General features: G+C 44.0%; 2 protein-coding genes across 3 annotated transcripts in view; one reads left to right on the plus strand and one right to left on the minus strand.

The window, feature by feature from the left end:
* The first annotated feature begins 675 nt into the window (after positions 1 to 675).
* rdh10a (retinol dehydrogenase 10a) lies at positions 676 to 11,568 on the plus strand. The gene is made up of 6 exons (XM_076080294.1): positions 676 to 1,194; positions 1,653 to 1,888; positions 7,622 to 7,720; positions 8,839 to 8,984; positions 9,539 to 9,670; positions 9,795 to 11,568. The coding sequence occupies exons 1-6, from the start codon at positions 909 to 911 to the stop codon at positions 9,916 to 9,918; spliced, it is 1,023 nt and encodes a 340-aa protein (XP_075936409.1). The 5' UTR covers positions 676 to 908; the 3' UTR covers positions 9,919 to 11,568.
* Positions 11,569 to 15,545: 3,977 nt separating this feature from the next.
* The window catches only part of stau2 (staufen double-stranded RNA binding protein 2), a 76,791-nt gene continuing 71,861 nt past the window's right edge, over positions 15,546 to 20,475 (minus strand). For both annotated transcript variants that reach the window (XM_076080139.1, XM_076080140.1), the window contains exons 13-14: positions 18,079 to 18,144; positions 15,546 to 17,033 (exon numbers count right to left, since the gene is read on the minus strand). In XM_076080139.1, the coding sequence (XP_075936254.1) occupies positions 16,998 to 17,033; positions 18,079 to 18,144 (102 nt within the window). In that variant the 3' untranslated portion in view covers positions 15,546 to 16,997. The remainder of the gene's footprint in view (positions 17,034 to 18,078; positions 18,145 to 20,475) is intronic.

Genomic DNA, 20,475 nt, shown 5'->3' on the forward strand with positions numbered 1-20,475 from the left:
GCCTTGTTACGTGTGTGGGTGCGTAGCTTTCATTATCGGTCCACTATCACTTTACGCAATGAGTAAATCGCAATGGATCATTGACAGTAAATAGGTGGTAGTCTGAGACTACGGATTTGTGATTTTAATTCAGTATTGCGTAAAAAAAACTTGCTCAAATGCCAACAAGTCGGGGAATTATTTAAGGAACAACGGTGGTTTTGCTTTTCCCACGTATGGACGGACATTGACCTGGACTTGCAGCATGTGGTCGGATCTGTGGCATTTCGTGGTGGAAAAACTCGGTATTAGTATGTTGAATGTTCCTTAAATCCTTATTTCAATCCCATTAAAACAATGAGCTATTGAATAACAAATAACTTAAAAATAAAAAATATCTATAGGCCTAATAAAAGCCAACAGATACAAACAGCAGTGGCTTTAAAAAAAAGATGTGAAAGCTTCGCTAATTACTTTGGGACAAAAATCGCCACAGATTAGTGCTAGGTAGAATCTTTTAGGTTACATCACCTCTGAGTGTAATGTATGGACCTGGCGCTTCATTCTGACAGGCGCTCAAGTCTCAGTCCTATTGGGTCCAGGCGTTGATGGGAGGACTGAATAAATAGCGAGTGAGATGCGAGTGAGGATGAGATGAGTGGAGGAGCAGCAGAGGAAGTGGGAGGAACAGTTCGTGGTCGCTGCTAATAACTCACCGCAACTGGACTCTGACTTAACAGCAACCTGAATTCTCTTTCCACTCTCTCTCTCAAGTTGCGGTCCTTCTTCGGCACTTTTTTTATTGCACTAGCGTTGTTAGGGTTTCTGCATTGTGGTGCAAGTTTGCCGGTGTGCCACTACCTGCAGGGGGAAACGTTCCCTGCGCTGCTTCCGACGCTTGTTTGAATTGATTTGAGAGCTCGGTCAAGATGATGATAATAATTGCGGAGTTCTTCGTGGTCATTTTGAAGGTGCTCTGGGCTATTGTAACTGCCGGGGCTAAGTGGGTTGTGCGGCCAAAGGAGAAGAGCGTGGCGGGACAGGTGTGCGTGATCACCGGGGCTGGAAGCGGCCTCGGGCGGCTCTTCGCCAAGGAGTTCGCCCGGAGACGAGCGATACTGGTCTTATGGGACATAAACAGCCAAAGCAATGAGGAAACTGCGGAGATGGTGCGGCAGATATACCACGAACTGGACACTCCCATTACCAAAGACGGTAAGTCTGCTTTCTTTTACTGCAATTGGGATGTCACCAAGTTTTTACGCACGGTCTGTTTCAGCGAGGTCACGTTCTGTTTTGCTTAGGCAGTGAAACATTATATTTCAAGGAGAGAAGTTGCAGTAGTATCGTAGGCAGAGTGTTGCAATGAACACACTGAAATCTTTCAAATGGCAAGATGTGCCTTGCAGACATCTTTGCACATAATCTCGGATCATTAAGGCTGACCTAAAAATAGGCCTTCAGCTCAGGTGGCCTCATTATTTTCCAGAAGTGTGCAAAAAAAAAAGGAGATCTTAACATGCATCATAATCCCTTAATAATTAATTAATGTGCAGACCAATCGTTTTACATCTTTAAGTCCATCTAAGTTTACTTAATAATTCAGATGAACAACTGGCCCGCTGAACGAACATTTTCATTGATCACTTTGGTCATCTCTTTTCCCCCTGCAGGACCTGTTGGAGGGGTAGAGGAGGTTCCTCCTTTCCAGCCGCAGGTCTACACCTATGTGTGTGATGTAGGAAAGCGGGAGAGTGTGTATTCTACAGCTGAGAAGGTGCGTCGAGAGGTGGGAGAGGTGGACATACTGATCAACAACGCCGGCGTCGTCTCCGGCCATCACCTTCTGGAGTGCCCCGATGAGCTGATCGAGCGCACCATGGTGGTCAACTGCCATGCACACTTTTGGGTGAGTTGAGGTCATCTGAAACGAGTAAACTATGCTATTAGGATCTGGGTATGATGGTTTGCTATATCTGCCTCGGTTTCCGTGCGCACAGTTTCAAATGTGTTTACTGTGATGCCAGGTCCACAGGAATGTTTCTAGTCTGACTTGCATCACTATTTATATTCTTATCGTTCTGTGTGCCAAACTCGAGATTTAAAGGTAGGTGTGTGTGTGTGTGTCCGTGTGCCTCCAGCATTGAGAAAGTATGTCCATAAATGGTTGCCTTGCATGTTCAAATTTCAGCTCCGCTTAGTTTCAATCTGCTAGAGGAAAGTCACGGGCTTGGCTTCTTAAGGCTTGCCTTTGCCGCTCTTTGCCAGCCCTTGTCAGTGATGATCCTCGTGGTATGTCAGCCCTTCCCTCTCCTCTGCTCTCCTTTGCCGCACAAATCTGACTTGCGTGATGGAAGCGGGGGTTCTGTACGCAGGTAGGATCTGTGTTGGATCACCTCACCACATTTTTTTGGCAGGCAGTGATTTGTTGTGCATCAGATTTCCCTCTTACCTCTGTTCCTTGGGCCTTTTTTGTCGGTGTAAATATTTATCTGAAAGGCTACGTGGAATTGATGGAGTGAACATGTTGCACTTCAGATAAGCATTTGCTGCAGTGTTGAACAGGCCAGGTGCTATTATAGTTTTTGTGGGTGTGCCCATTAGAAATGCATTAATAGACACTTTACTGAGGGTAATGAGAGTTTAGTGTTAAGCATTTCAGCCCCTCTCCTCCAATCCAGAATTAACGACCACCTCTGCGGGATTGTGCTCAAGGTTTGAGAATGTATCCTTTGCCTGGTGGCATAGCTCTAAAGCTGACAATTTCATCTTTGATTGTATTTGTCACGATGTATTGAGCAGCGTGTCTGGTGAAGCGGATGATGTTCATTTTGAGACTTTGGCCCCCGGCTCTTCTTTTCACGGAGGACTCTCATTCTCAATGATACCATGAAACCACAGTGATTGGAAGCTCCCTAATTGAGCATGGAAATCTCTTGTGTTGTCAGCCAGACAGGTTGTGTATTTCCTCCTTAATGGATGCTCCATTCAACTATTCATGTGCCTCTCTGCTGGTCATCGCCACATTCTTTTATATTCAGGTTTTGGAGTCAGGATCCAGTGGTTGGGTGGCAGATTTAGGATTTTTTAATAGGGTTTTGTGTTTGTGCTCTCCCATCTGTGTTTGTGTTCTCCCATATTCTTTGGAGAGCGTGGTTCCTCTTTAGGGGTGGGGTGGGGGGGGGGGGGGCGGCAGATGAAAGAAGGACTTAATGAATGGCGACAGCCAGAAGAGAGGATGTGGTTCATTAAAGACACAAGCTAGATGAATAGAGCTTAGACTAACAAGGACCTGTCCACTTTCCTCTCTTACACAAACACAGTACAGTTACTCAATGCATTCAGGTGGTACTTCACACAAACATTTTATTTTATTTTTCTCCTTTTTGAACAACAAAATGGCTTAATTGTGGTTTATGACTCAACCAATACTATTAGGGATTAACCATACAAAATTGCAAGTACATTTTAGAAATATTTATTTAGGTTCATGCTTTCAATGCGTTTTATAGAATGCGGGCACTAAAAGGACGTTACAAAAGAGTTTTTCTTTTCTGAAGACAAAGTTTGAGATTATATCAAAGAGTCACCCGGCTTGCTCCCCCTTGTCTTTTCAGCAGTGAACATAGATTATCTGGGGAGCATTCTTCTTGAGGAGTGTTCATTATGTTCAGCTTGTCAAGAGTCACTATTTGGCAAAACATCATAATGAGTTTGGCCACTTAGGGAGACATAAGAGCAGCTATGTCAACCTCCAAAACTTCTCAGCCTCCCTACATTTCATCCCACCCAGTTTCCTACGACAGCAGGTTCAAAATCTAAACGGCACCACAGAGTGGAAAATAATCAAAAGGAAGGCCGGAGTTCAGATGAAGAGAGGAAGACTTGTATTGTTGTAAGTTCTCATATGTTGGACAGTGTAGTGGGAACGAGGCAGGGATGGAGGCGTGAGCAGGAAAAGGATGGTAATTGTAGGGTGTGTGTGTGTGTATGTATGCGTGTGTGTGTGCGCGCAGAGCAGCCGGCCCAGACCCCACACTTCTTCTGTTGTCCTTCCACAGGCCCCTCTGACTCCTCCCAACCTGATTTTGGAGGCAGTGGGTGCAGCTGCATGGCAGTCACAAGGGAGGCCTGCTCTGTTCATCTGGCTCTGCCACACACACACACACACACACACACACACACACACACACACACACACACACACACGGCTATGATTCAGTCCCTCAGTCTTTTAACGTTATTATGAGGCAGGGGTTCACAACATTTAATTTGACGCTTTGATTGGACCAACTGGTGATTTGTGATGTTTGAGCTTCAGTTGTTAGTCATGACAGGATGGGGAATTTGCCTGCATCTCAAGAAGTGTCACCAGAGTTGTTGTTTGAGGATAAGTGTGTGTCTAGTGAGATGACATGAAAGGAAATCTTCCTCTGCATCGTGAGCTGGTTACCCAACAGGTGGTTTGTGAACAATAAGCGGCAATTCCCCTCACGTGGAAATCCTACCGCTCTTGTGCAATTACATGAAAGCGCAGAGCGCTCGACAGTGACATGGCGGGAAAAGAGCAGTGGAAAGAAAAGAGGAAGGAAGGCAATGCCTTCCCATCCACAGGCGAGGCGAGAGGGTAATGGTAAGCTGCTGCTGACCCACTTTATCTGACAATTGGTTTCTTGTCTGTGGATCAGCTTGACAAGATGCCAGGCGACAGGAGCCAAGTTCTGCAGGCTGCATTCCTGCTGTAGTCGGAGAAAGGATGCAGCCAGGCAGAAGGGTCCTACTTGACTGGTTTTATATGGGCCCCTCCTCAGGCCTGGTGCACCTGTACCCTTCACTGAAAGCGAGCCACGGCTACTCCCATCTTGGGCTTTTCCCTGCGCATGTACCTGTTCACATCTCAAGAGAATGGATTGCGGGGGGGGGGGGGGGGGGGGGTTTAAGAGGAAAGAAAAGTCAAGAAATCCATTTGACCATGAAAGTCTTTTTAAAAAGTTGGCCTTGAGGACCAATATTATATCTTGTGATCTATGAATAATTGGTCTTATCTTCCTGAACTTCCAATACTGCATTCATACATAGCTTTTATTTATGGAACACCTCTTAAAAAAACGTGTTTTAAAAACGTGGTGTTAGTAGTGCATTGGCTCTTCCTCCACGGCCTATCGATGTGGTTGCTTTCCAGGTAAGTTGGATACCCGTTGTACAACCAATAGGGGGTTTGAGGTATAGTCAACTGTAGCAGTGGCTTATTGACTAGCATGGCCACCAAAAAGCGACCAATCTTCATCCATCATCCCTGATGACCTGTAAATCCAACCCACTCAAATTCCATGATCTGTTGTAGGATCAGACGAGCGCTTGAGCTCAGGGGTTTTTCTCCCTCTCCTTCATTCTCCCGTCCAGGGAGAAGTCAGCCCAATTAAATGGCCATCTGGTCCGACGCAAAGGCCAATATTTTGTTCATATTCCTGTTGGTCAGGCGTTAGTACTAATGCAGCCTGACACCCCAGCTGCAAGAAGCTTTGTTTGGCTTAAATGCTCCTGGGGGCACACACCAATTAGGGGGTGCAGCGGGCAAGGCACCCCCACATAGGCCAAGGAGGCCCGACTGTGTCGGTGGGTAATTTAGCGGAACAAGGGAGCGTTGAGACCCAATTACGGCAGCTCTGATGTAAGACACGAGCCCCTGGTTGCCTTCACACATTTTGTGTCCGAGAGGTCAGCGGGGGTCATACCCACATGCCAGAGCTGCCATGAGAAGCGGGACATCACGGGAGGGTGGGAGAGAGATGGGACGTTTGTTCACGCTTTAGCCCCGTCCTCCAGCGGAGGGAATCAGCCTTTCCTCCATCAGTTCCAGTTGTTTTCAGACCACTCAGCAAAAATTGTCCAGTTGCATCCGAGTGTTGGCTTTAGTCGTAGAGTATTGTGCCAGATCAAGTAATTTCCCTGCTCTCTGAAAGTTGCTGTGGGAGTGGGAAACTTTGGCATAAGTCAGGTATGGGCATATCTTAAGTTAATGCTTCATTTGCACGCAACTCTCTCCGTCATCCACCGCTATTCTGGCTTGCAGAAGCCTTTCTCAGCTTTTGCCCAGGCCTCATGTTCTCTCGCTCCCTCTCTTTGGGCCCCGTCATTTGATGAGTTGAATATTGCCGCAAACTTGAAGATTTATGTCCTGAAAAGGCGCAGATGTTTGGAGCGGAGTCAGATCAGTTATACTGTAGCTTGCTGTAAAATAAAACTCAAAACGGTGAAGTCATCTGCCTTACACCAGGCTTTCTCTGCGTAGATCGGACTTATTCCTTCCAGTTTTATTTATGGCACACAACAAGGACAAATATGCCTAAATGGTGAAGATTACACTAGAAGTCAGTAGGTCCGATGCAGTTAATCTCTGGTGGCAGTTTTAATGAGGCTTTTCCTCCCCTGCCAGTGGTTTCATGGCTGTACTAGCTGGTACCAAGCGCTCTCTGGCTCTGTGCTCCCCGCCTGCAAATCTTTACAAAGCAGGCTGAATCATTTCTCTGGCCAGGCTTATATATTGTACCAAGCAATGAAACTGTTACCTCTTTATTTATATGACCACAGAATTATTGGAAACTAGAAATTAAACTGTCAAAAGTAATAACAAATGCTCACCCCCAATTCTCCTGAACCCAAAGTGAGTCTTAAAAGTTCTCACAGTTCATACTGTAACCAGCATGTTATAAAGGTGTCGTCTGTGTTTGTATTTGCCTCCCTGACATTTAAAAAGGCTGTTGTAGTCTCCATGCATTGTTCTTCACTATGGCAGCGCACATCTCGCTTGTATGGATCTAGCAGTGCTACCAACAAAAGGCCTGCTGGTTTGTTTGTAGACCTCCTAGTGGGAGAGTGATTGGTCAGTTCCTGTCACTGCCGTCACATGTCACACCTGCTGATTGGCTCATGCGGAGTCCAAAGTCAGCAGACGGGCAGAATGAGGAATGGATCCACAGGTTAATCAACCGCTAACTCTCCCCGAATCCCCTCCGCTGGGCTGCTCTTCTCACCACCTCGCTAACTCTCAATGGACCGGCCGGTGAAACCACTCACGCTCTCACGTGGCACTCCGGTGAAACTCTTTCATCTCTTTGCTCATCTCGCTGCCAATTGTTCTGCTGACTGCTGCTCGGGCAGGGCGCAAGGCTGTGTGGGTAGACGAGGGGCTGGATTGTATTGTTGTTGAGTGAACGGAGGTCTATGATTGGTGTTGTCACCAAGTCTTTAGAGCCAGGCCCAACGATGGGCACCAGATCTGTGTGGGAAAAGAACAGATTGTACAGCAGCGCGCACACCACACACCTGTTTGTTCATTGAATACCTAAGAGGGGAAAACCCTCATCTTTCTCTTCCCTCTACATCAAATTCACACCTACCACAAAGGAAAAAACTCCCCTCAGAAATTCTTCTCCTTTTTATGCACGTTATGAATTCTCATTCAGACGCCTCTCTCTGCATCACCATGGAGAAAAGGGGGAAACAGATGGAGAGGGGGAATAAGAGGGAGACAGAGAGGATCAAAGGGCTTTGGCACAGACAAACTGCACAAGTGAACTAACCTTCCTCTCTCTTTTTTTTTTCTCTTTGCCCTTCTGTCTCTTCTGTCTTCCCCCCCCAGACCACCAAGGCGTTTCTCCCCAAGATGCTGGAGCTGAATCATGGTCACATTGTCACGGTTGCCAGCTCCCTGGGTTTATTCAGCACAGCTGGAGTGGAGGTTAGTATCATACACAACAACACATACACATCCCATCGTTCCCACCATCTGAAACCAGTGCTTTTTTTTTTCTCCGAAGCCCTCAGCGTGCCAGCTAGCACACTGCGCCGGGGGAGGTTAGGCCCCCTTTCTCTAGTTGTCCCTCCACCCGCTAAATTAAGGGACACAGATGAGCATTGGGGAGCCTCTTATAGATTTCTCTATTTGCAGCAGTGGGGGTGTGGGGGGCCCCTATTGGGCTCTGGCCCCGGGGCCAGAATGAGCTGACAGCTCCCCAAGGGACAGAGACATCTTCATCACTGCTTTGTGAACAACTTTGTGCTCACTCAGTATTCAGCTCACAGCAGCTTTCAAAGGATAACGTTTTGGTTTTCCTTCCTATGGTATTATTTTTTTTTTTTTATCTCCCCAGAGCGGATTCATTTTGTTATTGTAATGCATATTAAAATATTAAGTGGAGTCATTTATCTCCCTAACCACAGAGGGAGTAAATTGGTAGCCCTCCTAGAAGGTTTTATTTCAGCCAACAGCCTGAAAATGGTGTCATTTTCAGATGGTCTTCAGGGACCACTACTCCATTTGCCTTTTTTGTTTTTATAGCTGCACGTTTGCTTTTGTTGTACAAGCATTCATTCATAATGATTAAGTCGCCCTTCAAAGGGACTGAAGTTGAGTCAGTTTTTGTTAGGCTATTATGCGTCCTGGAAATGCCTCTACTGTGATTTCAGACGTTACACATTAATTTCAGGGAACCAAAGCCTTCATCTGTCAGGTGGGCACACAGTCAAATCTCTTTATCCTCCCTATGTTTATCGACATGCATCTGTGTTTGCCCAAGCCTCTATATATAAAAACAACAACAAAAAAAATTATTTCCATGGTGAACCACATCAAAACCTTCCCGCCAAGCCGAGCAGTCTCCTGATGCACGGGAGAAGAATGCTAATGAAACCGTAGAACAGCGGACAGGCTCGCTCAGGTTTTTGTGGCTGTATCATTAACAGCAAGGAGAGACCTCTGCGCCCATGGGGCATGTTTGATAATGTTCTCTGTGGTCCCTGGGTGCGGGCACGGGCAGAGTTTTACAGGGCTAACCTGTTCTCTCTTCATTCCCACAGGATTACTGCGCCAGTAAGTTCGGTGCCATCGGGTTCCACGAGTCACTGAGCCATGAGGTGAAGGCCTCAGAGAAGGATGGCATCAACATGACTCTGGTGTGCCCTTACCTGGTGGACACGGGAATGTTCAAAGGCTGCCGGATAAGGTTAGCTTTCCGCACACACTGGCCAGTGTAATTGTGTTTGTGTGCGCGGTTATTTCTTTGAAAGCTTTCTAGCACCTGGGATGAGCTTGTCGTCTGTAATTTTCACCATATAAAATTGCCCCGTAAACACATTTTGAAGATCAAAGCCGCAGCAGCAGCTGATGGTTTGTGTTGTGTAACAGAGAAATTATAAAGTCACTGGTAGACCATTGGTTGGCGCGCTGCTTATACAAAGACTTTCCCATGGACAAAGCTCACTAACGGGTGCACCTGGGCTAACTCCCCCCTTCTGCTGCTCTAATAGTCCTCACTTTGTTTGATGTCTGCAGTCAGCAGGTGGGACGCTCTTAAGCTTTGCCGTGCCTCCACTTTTGGAGCAATCACTATTACTGTGTGTAGCCTCACCACCTTTCTAACCAGTATCACTTTATTCATGGATCGACTAAAAAAAGGGGAATTTTGATTTCAATCAAATATAATTGGCTTTCCTAAAAATAGATTTTTATTTCCCTGACTTTCGAATCTATAAATATAAATGTTTTCTTTCCATTAAGGAAGGAGATTGAGCCTTTCCTGCCTCCCCTGAAGCCAGAGTTCTGTGTGAAACAGGCTATGAGGGGCATCCTCACTGACCAGCCCATGATCTGTACGCCTCGCATCGTCTATATGGTCAACTTCATGAAAAGGTGAGCAGCCTCCTAATCTACAATATCTTTCTATACATCCCTATACCCCCCCCGCCCTCCTTACTCTGTAAACTGTTCAGGAGTATCTTCTGTCGTTAATCTTATCTCTGTCTTGTCTCCGCAGCATCCTGCCCTTCGATGCCATTGTGTGCATGTACCGGTTCCTAGGCGCCGACAAGTGCATGTACCCCTTCCTAGCTCAGAGAAAGGAGGCCATGAACAACAATGAGGCAAAGAACGGGATCTAGGGAGCGCCGTTTTTTAACACGAACAGAGGCACATAAACCTGCAAGCATGAGGAAACAACCACTGAGGATGAAAATGGGGAAGAAGGAAGGAAGGAAAGACGAAAAGACTGAATCTAGACTGGTGCACTTGCATTGAGCAAATGCAAAGGTTTACCATATTGTTCCTCTGGAACAAAGAAAGCTGTGTACTACACAAAGGATTTATTTGACTTTGTTTTGTCTTTTTTTTTTTTTGTTTGTTTGTTTTAAAGAAACCAACATCTATATACTGTGTCACTAGTTTTTGAAATCATACAGAAAAGCTATCCTATAATTAACTATTTACGTAATGTAGTCACCAGCCTTTATCTAGTGTCATTGTGGAAATATACAGTATGTTACTGTACAAACAGTAAAACAAATGTTTTTCACTTTTATTTAATTTTTGTAGACATGCACTGTAATTTCAGATTTTTCTCTACACTGCCAGCATTCTGTGTGTAGGAAGGTTCAATGCAGCATTTCAAACCATCCAACATCTCCCCGAGCAGAGGCTCTTTTTCAGGCAGCTTAACAAGGCTCTGGTTAAAGCTTGTGCCATTTTAAAATGACGCAAGATAAATGTCACTATTAAAGTTGACCATATTCTGTTGTTGAATACTTAAGTTACAGACATGTAGCATAATACTGTATGTTGATGAGGAAGTGAACGCATTCCGAATGGGACATTTAAAGGCCAGGTTGTGGCTGAGTTTTAAATCTTCACCGGAGTTTCCAGTGTAACGGGACTCAACATTGTCCCTTTTTTAATTGTCCAGTTATTTCAGGTCGGTATTGACTAACCTCTCGAATGACAAAGCGGACGAGGGAGTCGATGTCCTGGGTTGAACGAGCATGTGTGACATTCAGAATGTACTGCTTTGGGAGAAACGGAGAGGAAATAAATTTGTATTTCTCTCGTTCGTCTTTATTTTCAAGCTCTGTGGTGTTTATATTGTAAATTTATCTGTTACCAATATTATTTGTTTAAAAAAGACAACATGGGCCATAACTCCAGGCAAACCGCTGTCCCAACACTGATGTGTGGTTGAGGGAATAAAGACACTAGCTTTCCATTATTCGTTCCAAAGTAAAACTTTAACTCTCCTATTCGTTGTCCAGTTAAAGTGAAATGTAAATGTTTAAATGTTGTGAATACCCAAGTATCCCAAATGACTGTCTCCACCATATTTGATGTATGAATATTTTATATAAACTTTGGGATGACGAGAGTTTTTGAATTTCAACTACATTCCAATAGGCTTCATTCCTTCAGTCACAGTGATAAGCCTAAATTCTCTACCTCTTGATTTTTGCCATTTCTTTTATTTTGACAGTATGACATAAGCCTCTTTTCTTTTCTTTTTTTTGTAATTTTCTGAAAACTGCTCCATAGCCGAGCAAATGTGGTTCCAATGTTTAGTGTCTCTACCTAACTTAAATTAATAAAAGTGATTTAGATTATTAAATGGTGTGTCATTATTAACAGCTAGTCGGCATGTGAAATCTCAACCTGAATTGGAAAGAGGAAATGAATACAAAAGGGGAAAACTACTCCTGACCGTCAGTGTTTACATCCACACTCTTGCGTAAAATTACCGTCACTCACAATAGTGGCTGGTATTTGTTATTCCGTGAATCAAGTGACAGGAAAGAGGATCTTCTGCAATGCTGATGAACTGAATAGTTCAAATGACACCCACCCGGCCTTTTCTCCTGGTTAGCACTACTCTTTTGACTGGTATCGGTATCGCTGTCCTCCCACATTGTGGCACACCGTGACTCAGGCAGCCTTTAGATATGGGTGTTGGCTAAAGAGTTCAAGAGCAGTCAACAGCCAGCCTTTGAAACTACTGCACAAGCAGACATGTGATTTCCAAAATAAAAGTTTTACACAAGAGTCCGAAAAAGATAAGACACAGAAAGTAATGTTACAGAAAGGTTAGCAATGGCTCACGTATTTTTTTTTCGTTTAACTGATCTACAGAATAATGCATTAGCAAAAATACCTACTAATGGTACCACCTGAACCCAGTTTTTGGCAACTGTCTGCCCTTCTGGGACGTCTGGGAGCAACAACAGTGAAATTCCTACCATTTCCAGTGGAGCTGTTATGTGGCTGACCCTGAACTTTTACTTCGCTGAATGAAAGCAAGAGAAAAGCAAAATGTCCTAATTGGTGTCAGCATCACATTAAGATGTCATGAGCTAGATTTGGACTCACATTATCAAACAGCTGAGTTGTTTGTACGTATACGTGGCCGTCGTTGCCTTCGAGGTCACGTCTTTAGTATTTGTCAAGCCTAATTAAAAGGCCCCCTTTTTACACATTTCAGAGGGGTTTCTCACTCCAAAGAGGAGCATGTAATCCTGGTAGTTTTATAACATTTGTAGACTTAGTATCCCTATAGATCTCCTGACATTAAGAACATTTTACCTTGTTCTCAAAATCTCTTTCAATTTGATTATTTTCAGGCCAAGAAGATTTAAACAATAACATAAATCATATTTCTTCTATAGACTTCGCTTCCTGTTTGTGTGCTGAAGGCTCTTAAGTTCTGGGGGAAACAACTGCTTTTGAATGAATTATGAAATAGCTGTCACCAGTCATGAGACCAGGCCTGAATGCTTGAACTTTGTATATCGTAGTCCGGCTCAGACAAACAGCCACGTCTTCAAAGCTTTTTAAATCCTGTCTCAGACCTTTCCTTATCGCTGAACCACCAGATAAATTCTAGATGCCTTTCAAATTGAGTCGAACGCAGAAGACTCAGAGCTTAAAGATTGTAAATGCCAATTCATGTATTTGTCTAAATACCAAAAAAACTGAGTTTTCTAGAAGCTTATTAGAGCTGGTGAATCTCTGACCACACAGAGTGATGTCTGTTAGTTACCAGCATTATGGTTTCAAAACCAGATCACGGGAGTGAATTAGGTTTCTTCATCTATTTTGAATGTGTCTTACGAATCCCAAATGGAGTCTGGGAGTGGAGTGATCCTCCACACATCTATTCGTGTGGTAGCAGACACTCATCCCTCCACAGAACAAATTGATTTCTTGGTCAGCGACAGAGAATACACCCATCCTCCAGACTCTGATTGCTCGCTGCGAGCTCTTCGGTACATTACAGGGAAGCGCGGAGATGTCAGGGCTTCAGCACTCCTCTGCCGTGACTAATCGGGGCTGGATAAAGTTGCTCAGTGGCAGATTAGTTCTAATATGAGGGAGAGTTGTACTGACAGATTCAATCCCTCTGTGTACCGAAGCAATCAGCACCAAGTGCAGCCACTTCTAGCTACTGTTGGGACTCCATGTAGATCAGAAGGACCACCTTGTGTGAAATAGCCCTTTATGTAAGCACACACACACACACACACACACACACACACACACACACACACACACACACACACACACACACACACACAACAAGGCTTCTGACTCATCCAAGAAAGAAAACTATTAGGATTTTGGCTTGAATCATCCCTTGGTCATTAATCAATTTATAGGATTCCCTGCACTCTTTTATCCTCCTGTTAATACAGCTCCAATTTAGAGGACTTCAAGGGGGTCGATGGCACATCATTCAGATGGAAAAATCGATGACTCATGCATTTGCTGTTGCATGCCACGGACAAGCTCCACAGCCCCATTGATTTTGTTCTATTTTGGGCGGCAAGGTTCACCTCCCATATTGGCTGGTCAGAGCAAGGCAATTCATCTGGGGTCTAACACGGCCCCCCGAGCTGGTCTGCCGCTACCTGAACAAGCTTCTGGAATAGAGATCTGCTGCTAATGTGTGTGAACAGCCTTGGCGCTCCTCAATGGCTAGCAGATGTAGCTGCCAGCTGAGTCCATTAGTCAGCGAGGTTGAATTAGACACTGCCGCTGTCCCGCTCGCTCGTTCATCTCGCTAATGGGAGAGAGCAGAGTGGGTTTGGTGGTGCAAAAGGCGGTCTGCGTGCTGGAGGACAGCAGAGGTGGTGAAAGTGATGGAATGACGCAACACAAGGGATAGATGAGGCGAACACACTCAATCCTTGTGATTGGTCCAGCTGAGTGTCATGCAGTTAGAGATTAGGTCTGTTTGGAAAACACATGTCATGACATGACATGACATGACATGACAAAAGTTGGAGTTCATTTTTTTTAAAGTTCAAATAGCACGAGTAAAGGACAACATGCAACAGTGTCTGTCCTTAGGAGGTATTTTGATATTCTGGGCTGCATGTTATACACATTTAACTAAGAAATTGTTGGTAAACCAGCAGATTGTCCTGAAAATGCTGCATAGGGATTTAAGTCTGGTGATATTCTATATTTTCGTAAATCCCAAGAAAAGACCAAATAAACAATAATTGATCCGACTAACAAGTCTTGTTTCTGTAGCCAAAGCTTCTTCCTCTCTGGGCAATATGTTTCTTCATTATGATTAACACGCAACACTGTAGGTCATTTTAAGTCAAACCACATACGCTGATATTGCCATAAACACTGATTAGCATGTATTAGTCCGTGCTTCAAAATAGTCCGCAGGATATGCACAATTTACTCCTATTTACTCCAGATTGAGTAACATTTACTAAAAACTTCAATGCCCAGCTGTTTTAATAAATTACTGAGCTTCTTAAAAAAACGATATATTTTAAAAAAAATAATGAAGTTTCTGTAGGAATCCGTGGGCGAAGGGGCTGAGAGCCACAGACGATGTAGAAAAGTCAGAAAGCAGTGCGAGACGGACTCATGCAATATTAGTTCTGGTCTTTTCACAGGACTTGTTGACGGTAGACTTATCCTCAAGATTAGAGATACAGTCATTAGATGACTTATGAACTCATGTACCGCACCATAGGCGTTGGCATTAGAGAAATGAGTTGGAATAACAACACACAATAAAAATCTTTAGTGCACTTTTTTTGGAGCACAACTACCCAATTTGTTGTTATGTGCTTATTAGATGTTATTAGTCATTATGACTAATGAATGCAGTGGCATGGGAATTTATTAAGAGGTAAACGACAATAAATATTATTTATGAGGCTTTTTTCTCTTTGAGAAAGTTTTGAAATACTTTGATGTTTCTTAGATTCTCGTGAAGGCAGAGCTTTGTGTAAGGTGCAATTATTTTACAAACTGCCTTTGGACTGACAGCGTGTTCTTCCCCTTGGGGGGGTAGTAGTTTTACAATTTGATCTTGACTCAAGGTCCCCTTACTAGCCTTTTCCAGAGCTTTCAATCGCATCAGGTGACCAAAGTTACATACTTTGGTCATGTGAAGACAACTAAGTAAACCTTCATGACAAATGAGCAAAATGTATCCACAGTATTGAAAGTACGATAAGAGCCAGTAAGTGGGCCTTGAGTTAAGATTGTTATTGTTTTATCTTTCAGGTTGTTCAACAGATGGTGGGGGGGGGGCAGCCTGTTTATTCATCAACACTACAGTATATGCTGTTAATGTCATCACCCCGTCTCTCATCTTCACTTACTTGAATGTAATTTTGGTTCTAGCTGATGCACACTAAAAGTAGATTTATTTAAGAAAGAGTGATAATTGCAGTTGTGTTTATATGTGTAAAAAGGAGGAAATGAGACACAAAGAAGCAGATTCTTTTTTTTTTCCACATGAACTGAGGTGTTTTTACTGCATTTCAGTAACAGAAACAGCCTTATTACACATTGTACTCACAGCGAAGAAGAAGACACGTCCTCAATGTCAGTGAACAAAGTGGGCTTTAGGGAAGAGAGCCTGCGTATCGGACACAGGCTCTCTCCGCTCAAAAGACGCACTCCAGACAGAATGCAGGCATTAAAAGCACCCAGTTGATGCCTTGGCGGGTCAATACAACACACACAATGGGTGTAGATGTGATCGACAAAACTGTGGGGGAGGGGGGGGGGGGAGATGGGGGGATATTCACTGACACAAAATCACTGGAATGGAGAGGACTTTTCATTCACTGGAGGACATGCAGTCACGCCCGTGAAAACTCTCTGGAGTTTGGACGTTTACTGGTAGCAGAGGATACTAACCACTGGCCTCTGTTTCTAGATAAAAAGTGATACTGTGGTGGCCCCTTTGCCTCCGCTGTTGGTCAGTCGATGCTCCAGTGATGCTATGCCAGTGTGGGGTCATGTTAAACGGGAAAGTTAGACCCTTCAGGAAGTAAAGGTTAGTCCAACCTTCCCTCCTGGGTGGTCGACACTTCTACTGATTACTGCTAACACCAGTTTTGTCCTTTTTGTCCACATGAAAAAAAAAAACTTGTCTTGTGTTATTGTTCGGATTATGATACTCTTGCAAGTCATACACATCCATATAGATAGATGAACTCTTTTTTTTTTTTTATGTCAGCATACAAGGTAAGCTGGGTGACTATATATGAAGACAACAACTACAACTTTCACAGCACTGGCATTGGTTAATTTTAAATACAGTACTCAAGCATTGTTAGATTAGTAAAATAAAATGTAAAAAAAAAAAACTGAAACATAATACCCCCGAAAAAATAAGCTACTGTACGCAAGTTGGTTTCTCCCCTAAAATGTTTCTTTTGTGTTTCAATGGCATGATGTACATATTTGTATTTAACCATACCAAAAGACATTTAACCAAAGGGAAAATTGTCTATGCAGTGTATCACTTTGGACTTCCCTTAATTTCATACAGTACCATGCATTTATCTCATTAGATTGTGTTTCGTTTCTTTTATTTGTTGTTTGTTATAAATTTAGACTGAAATCATCAATAAACGTGTTAACATAGCGTTGTCTTCACATAGACTCAGGTAATGGGGTTTTAGTCGGTCATTTCTCGGTGCACATCCACCCTATTGCATGTTGACAGGTTTTGCAGGATACAGTGGCAATCGTGGGGTGGGGGTGGGTAGAGAGGGTGGGGGAATTGTGGGTAGTGGGGACACTGTGGGTCGTAGGTTATGGGACTTTTGGGGTTTCGTCGGGTTGGTGTATGCCGAAGGAGGGGTTCGGGGTTGTCAGCTCCTTGACGACAGCCTTTGAATCCTTGCAGACCTGAGTGGTGGTGCCTGAGTTAGTCTGTTTAATGTCCATCCTCCCTCCCACATGGTTCACTGGTCTGAAAACACAAATAGAACTGTGTTAGGGCAGATTTCGTCCGAGACTTCAAGCAATGCTGTTAATAATCAGTCACGCGGTTGATAATTTGTTCTCGCTGTTCCTCGGGAAGATCCCGGGATTTAAGTCCTTCAAAGTATGACAAGTGGGAAAACCGAAAGTGCTGCCACCGTTACTCGAGACACTTCAGAAGTCCTTGACCTCAATCTGTTTCACACCAAATGTCTCCTGTTGTGTGTTTTTCTTATCAGAAATGACTGTAATAACTGTGCGGGTTCAGAGAAAAGAAAAGCAGCTGACTTGGAGGAAATGGGTGTGTTTTCATGCTGGTAACTGCGGTCATCTGAAGCCTGATGACCAGGGCGACTTAATGAGTGTTAGAGACCAAGAGGGGAAATACCGGAGTTAGAAATGAGCGATTAACTGCTCAGGTGAAAGTGTAATTGCTACCATATTTCCCCCCCCCCTCTCCTTTAATGATGACGTAATAAAGTTGTTATAACACTGCAATTGTCTTTCCTCTCTTTGTTTCTTTCTGAAGGAGACTCAGAGCTGCAAGAAAACCCCCTTGCCTAAACTTTTTTTTCTAAGGCACACCTATGAAAATACTCAAAATGAAATGCTTGACAGTGATTTCCTCCTTGGTCCTTCCTCCTTCCTTCCCTCCCTCCCTTGCTCGTTGTGGAGGGAAGGGACATTGGAGGGAAAGCCATCTTTTCTGCCATGAGCCTTTGTCGCGATACCCATCATGCAAAGTGCTGAGCACTGGGAGGAGTGTAGTGCATGTAAATATTGTTGCTTTTCCTATGGCAGAAAAATGCTGAGCGGAAATGTTGAACGTGTGCGTGGGTGTGGAGGGAGCTGAAGATGGACCAGCCTGCAGCGCTGAGGATTTGCAAAAAAAAGCCGGATTGGCACAGACACACACACACACATCTGGCTCCTCACTAGACAAGCATCTGTCCGCCCTGATTGGCCGATTGATTAAACATCCAACACCGAGTGAGCGTCTGTCTGTGTTTAGCGTGATCCGTGTCCTACCGTACCTTGATGGGGCCATCCACCGGGTCCAGTCCCTGCTCCGACAGCTGTTTCAAGGCACTTAGAGCAGCCTGAGAAGAGAGGGAACAACAGATGGTTGATTGAGTGAGGGAGGAGGGAGAGAGGGAGATTGGGTGGGAGGAGAGTGAGTGTCACCCTTCAGCTGCTTTTCAAATAACACTTACTCTGGGAAACCTGATGCCAGCAGGACACTTTCCCTTCGTTCTCTGTTGTTTTTGGCTCCTCTCCGCTGACTGTTTATCTAGCGTTATTGGGTTAACATTTCCACTTTATGTTTTGGCTGCTCTGCATTTTCCTAAGTCAGTCTGAGTGACATCTGTATTCTCTGTGATCACAGCTAAACATATAGCAGCAGGTCTGAAATACCTAGAAATCATAAAAGGTAACGCAACACACAGAATCTTAACTGTGCAGCCCAAAACCCACACGAAATAAGTGAGAAAAATAAACAAGTGTGTGTACAATTTTTATTGCAAATTGTTTAATGACTTAATTATGTTCAATTTGTGGTTGAGAAAGGAAGCTTTCACTGCAAAATGAGACTTTCACTACGTCACACTACCAAGGAAAAAGCTTTGAATTAACCGTTTGTGGCACATTTAGTTTATAACCACAACCGGCCATGTGTAGCAACCTAATGCCACGTCATTAAAGAACTATATCCTATCTGTATTTCCACAAATTCACGCTACGTGAAGAATTCACCGGAGCCGTGTGCCAAGCCTCCATCAGAAACGCCATGAGGTCATTTCCTTCCTGCTCATCGCCCGCCTGCCTGTGCCAGCGAGAGGGGGCTGCTGGTGATACGAGGAGGGTCCGGCCTGCTATCATAATATACGCAACATGTGTGGGAGTCGAGAGGTGCAGCGCAGACTGACACACATGCTATGTTAAGTGGGACTGGGAAGATAAACAAAATAACAAATGAAACCCGAGAGGCAGAGGTGTTTTCGTAAAATTTCCTGCACATTTTTGCAACTTCTGAGGGCCGATCCACGCCAGTAGTGACAACCACTGGGCTAAACCCATCGTCACCGTAAAGACCCCCCCCCCCCAATTAATGTCACAAGCAGAAAACCACTTGCGGACCACTTCTCGAGAAGAGCTGTTTAAGAGATCTTAACCAGGTTGCAGTTCCGATCCTGACACAGATCCTTTCTCCATCCTAAAGATTGGCTCCAGATGTGTTTGCCCACTCTCCCTTTCCCTCTGTCTCTCAGCTGGGGAGTATATCCCCCACCAGAACTGACACTACTGGATCTGGCACTGCAGATCTCCATACCAACCGCTGTTCAAACACAGTGAATTACTCATTCAGTATCCGCGCAGTAAGAACTCAGTCTGTTCTTGCGTTATCATGCTGTCTAACAAGGGATTTAATTGGCCTTTCAAAGCACCTCCAACCGTTTTAATTGCATGCTTTACAAATGTTTTTGTCAACGTGGGCTTCACTGCTTTCAAATGGTAGATAGTCAATTATTTTGTGTGGACTAGCAAAGTTAATTCGGCAAATGTATGTGCATGAAAATGATTTATCTGCCTTTTATTTGCATGTTTCATATTTCTTCAGTTAGTCATGTTGAATTTATAAATGCATTCCATCATTATTGTCGATTTAGTATTTTATTTGGGTGCATATTATTTCTACAAACTGAACTGAAACATTCCGACGCTGAAATGTCGAGTCCTCCCACAGTAGTTCCTAAACATACTGTACAGTCTATCTACATAGTAAATAATGTACTAGTAATACAATAAATAAGATAAGAGTACTGATGAATAGTACTTTTACTTAAAGTGAACACTGTTGAAAAAGAACAACTGAAAGAAACCCATTCCATCACCTCTTAAAGCTTCACTTTATTATTATACATCTGGTAGGAGAGCTAGCCTGGATCCCTCACACTATCACTAGTTAATCAGAGGCGAGATAAGGCATACGTGGCTCTGCTCAGTGAGATGTGACGACTGGCTGAGTTTACCTCATTATGGAAAGCCCACCAACTGTGCTTTATTCTTATTAGTTATATCAGCTGGCGCTGACGAATTAAACTCTCCCCACAAGAATATCTGAATGGCAGACATTTTTCCGATACTCTCGCAGACAGAGACGTCTCCATGTGAAGAACCGTCTGTATTTAAGTTAATAAGCACTTAAGAGGCATTTATCACGCTTTAATCCTGAGAAAATATAAATCCCGCTGTGTATCAACGTGTCTCTGTGGAATGTGATACGTAGAGGAGGATGTTACACTCCGTCACCTGTGTGCTCACGTCCAAAATCATTTTCTAAGTGTTTAACTTCAGATTATGAGTAACATAAACCAGGATTCATAATTTATGACTGACAGGTGCAAGGGGTCAAAATCTGGTTTGAATCC

This window comes from Anarhichas minor, unplaced genomic scaffold (genome assembly GCF_050575085.1).
Source record: "Anarhichas minor isolate MPS153535 unplaced genomic scaffold, ASM5057508v1 ptg000074l, whole genome shotgun sequence".
Lineage (NCBI taxonomy): Eukaryota > Metazoa > Chordata > Actinopteri > Perciformes > Anarhichadidae > Anarhichas > Anarhichas minor.

Bases quoted from the DNA above. Each gene is read 5' to 3' on its own strand.
- rdh10a (XM_076080294.1), top strand. From the start codon at position 909: ATGATGATAATAATTGCGGAGTTCTTCGTGGTCATTTTGAAGGTGCTC. The intron at 1,889-7,621 runs GTGAGTTGAGGT...TTCCCCCCCCAG, and splicing joins ACTGCCATGCACACTTTTGG to ACCACCAAGGCGTTTCTCCC. The intron at 7,721-8,838 runs GTTAGTATCATA...TCATTCCCACAG, and splicing joins TCAGCACAGCTGGAGTGGAG to GATTACTGCGCCAGTAAGTT.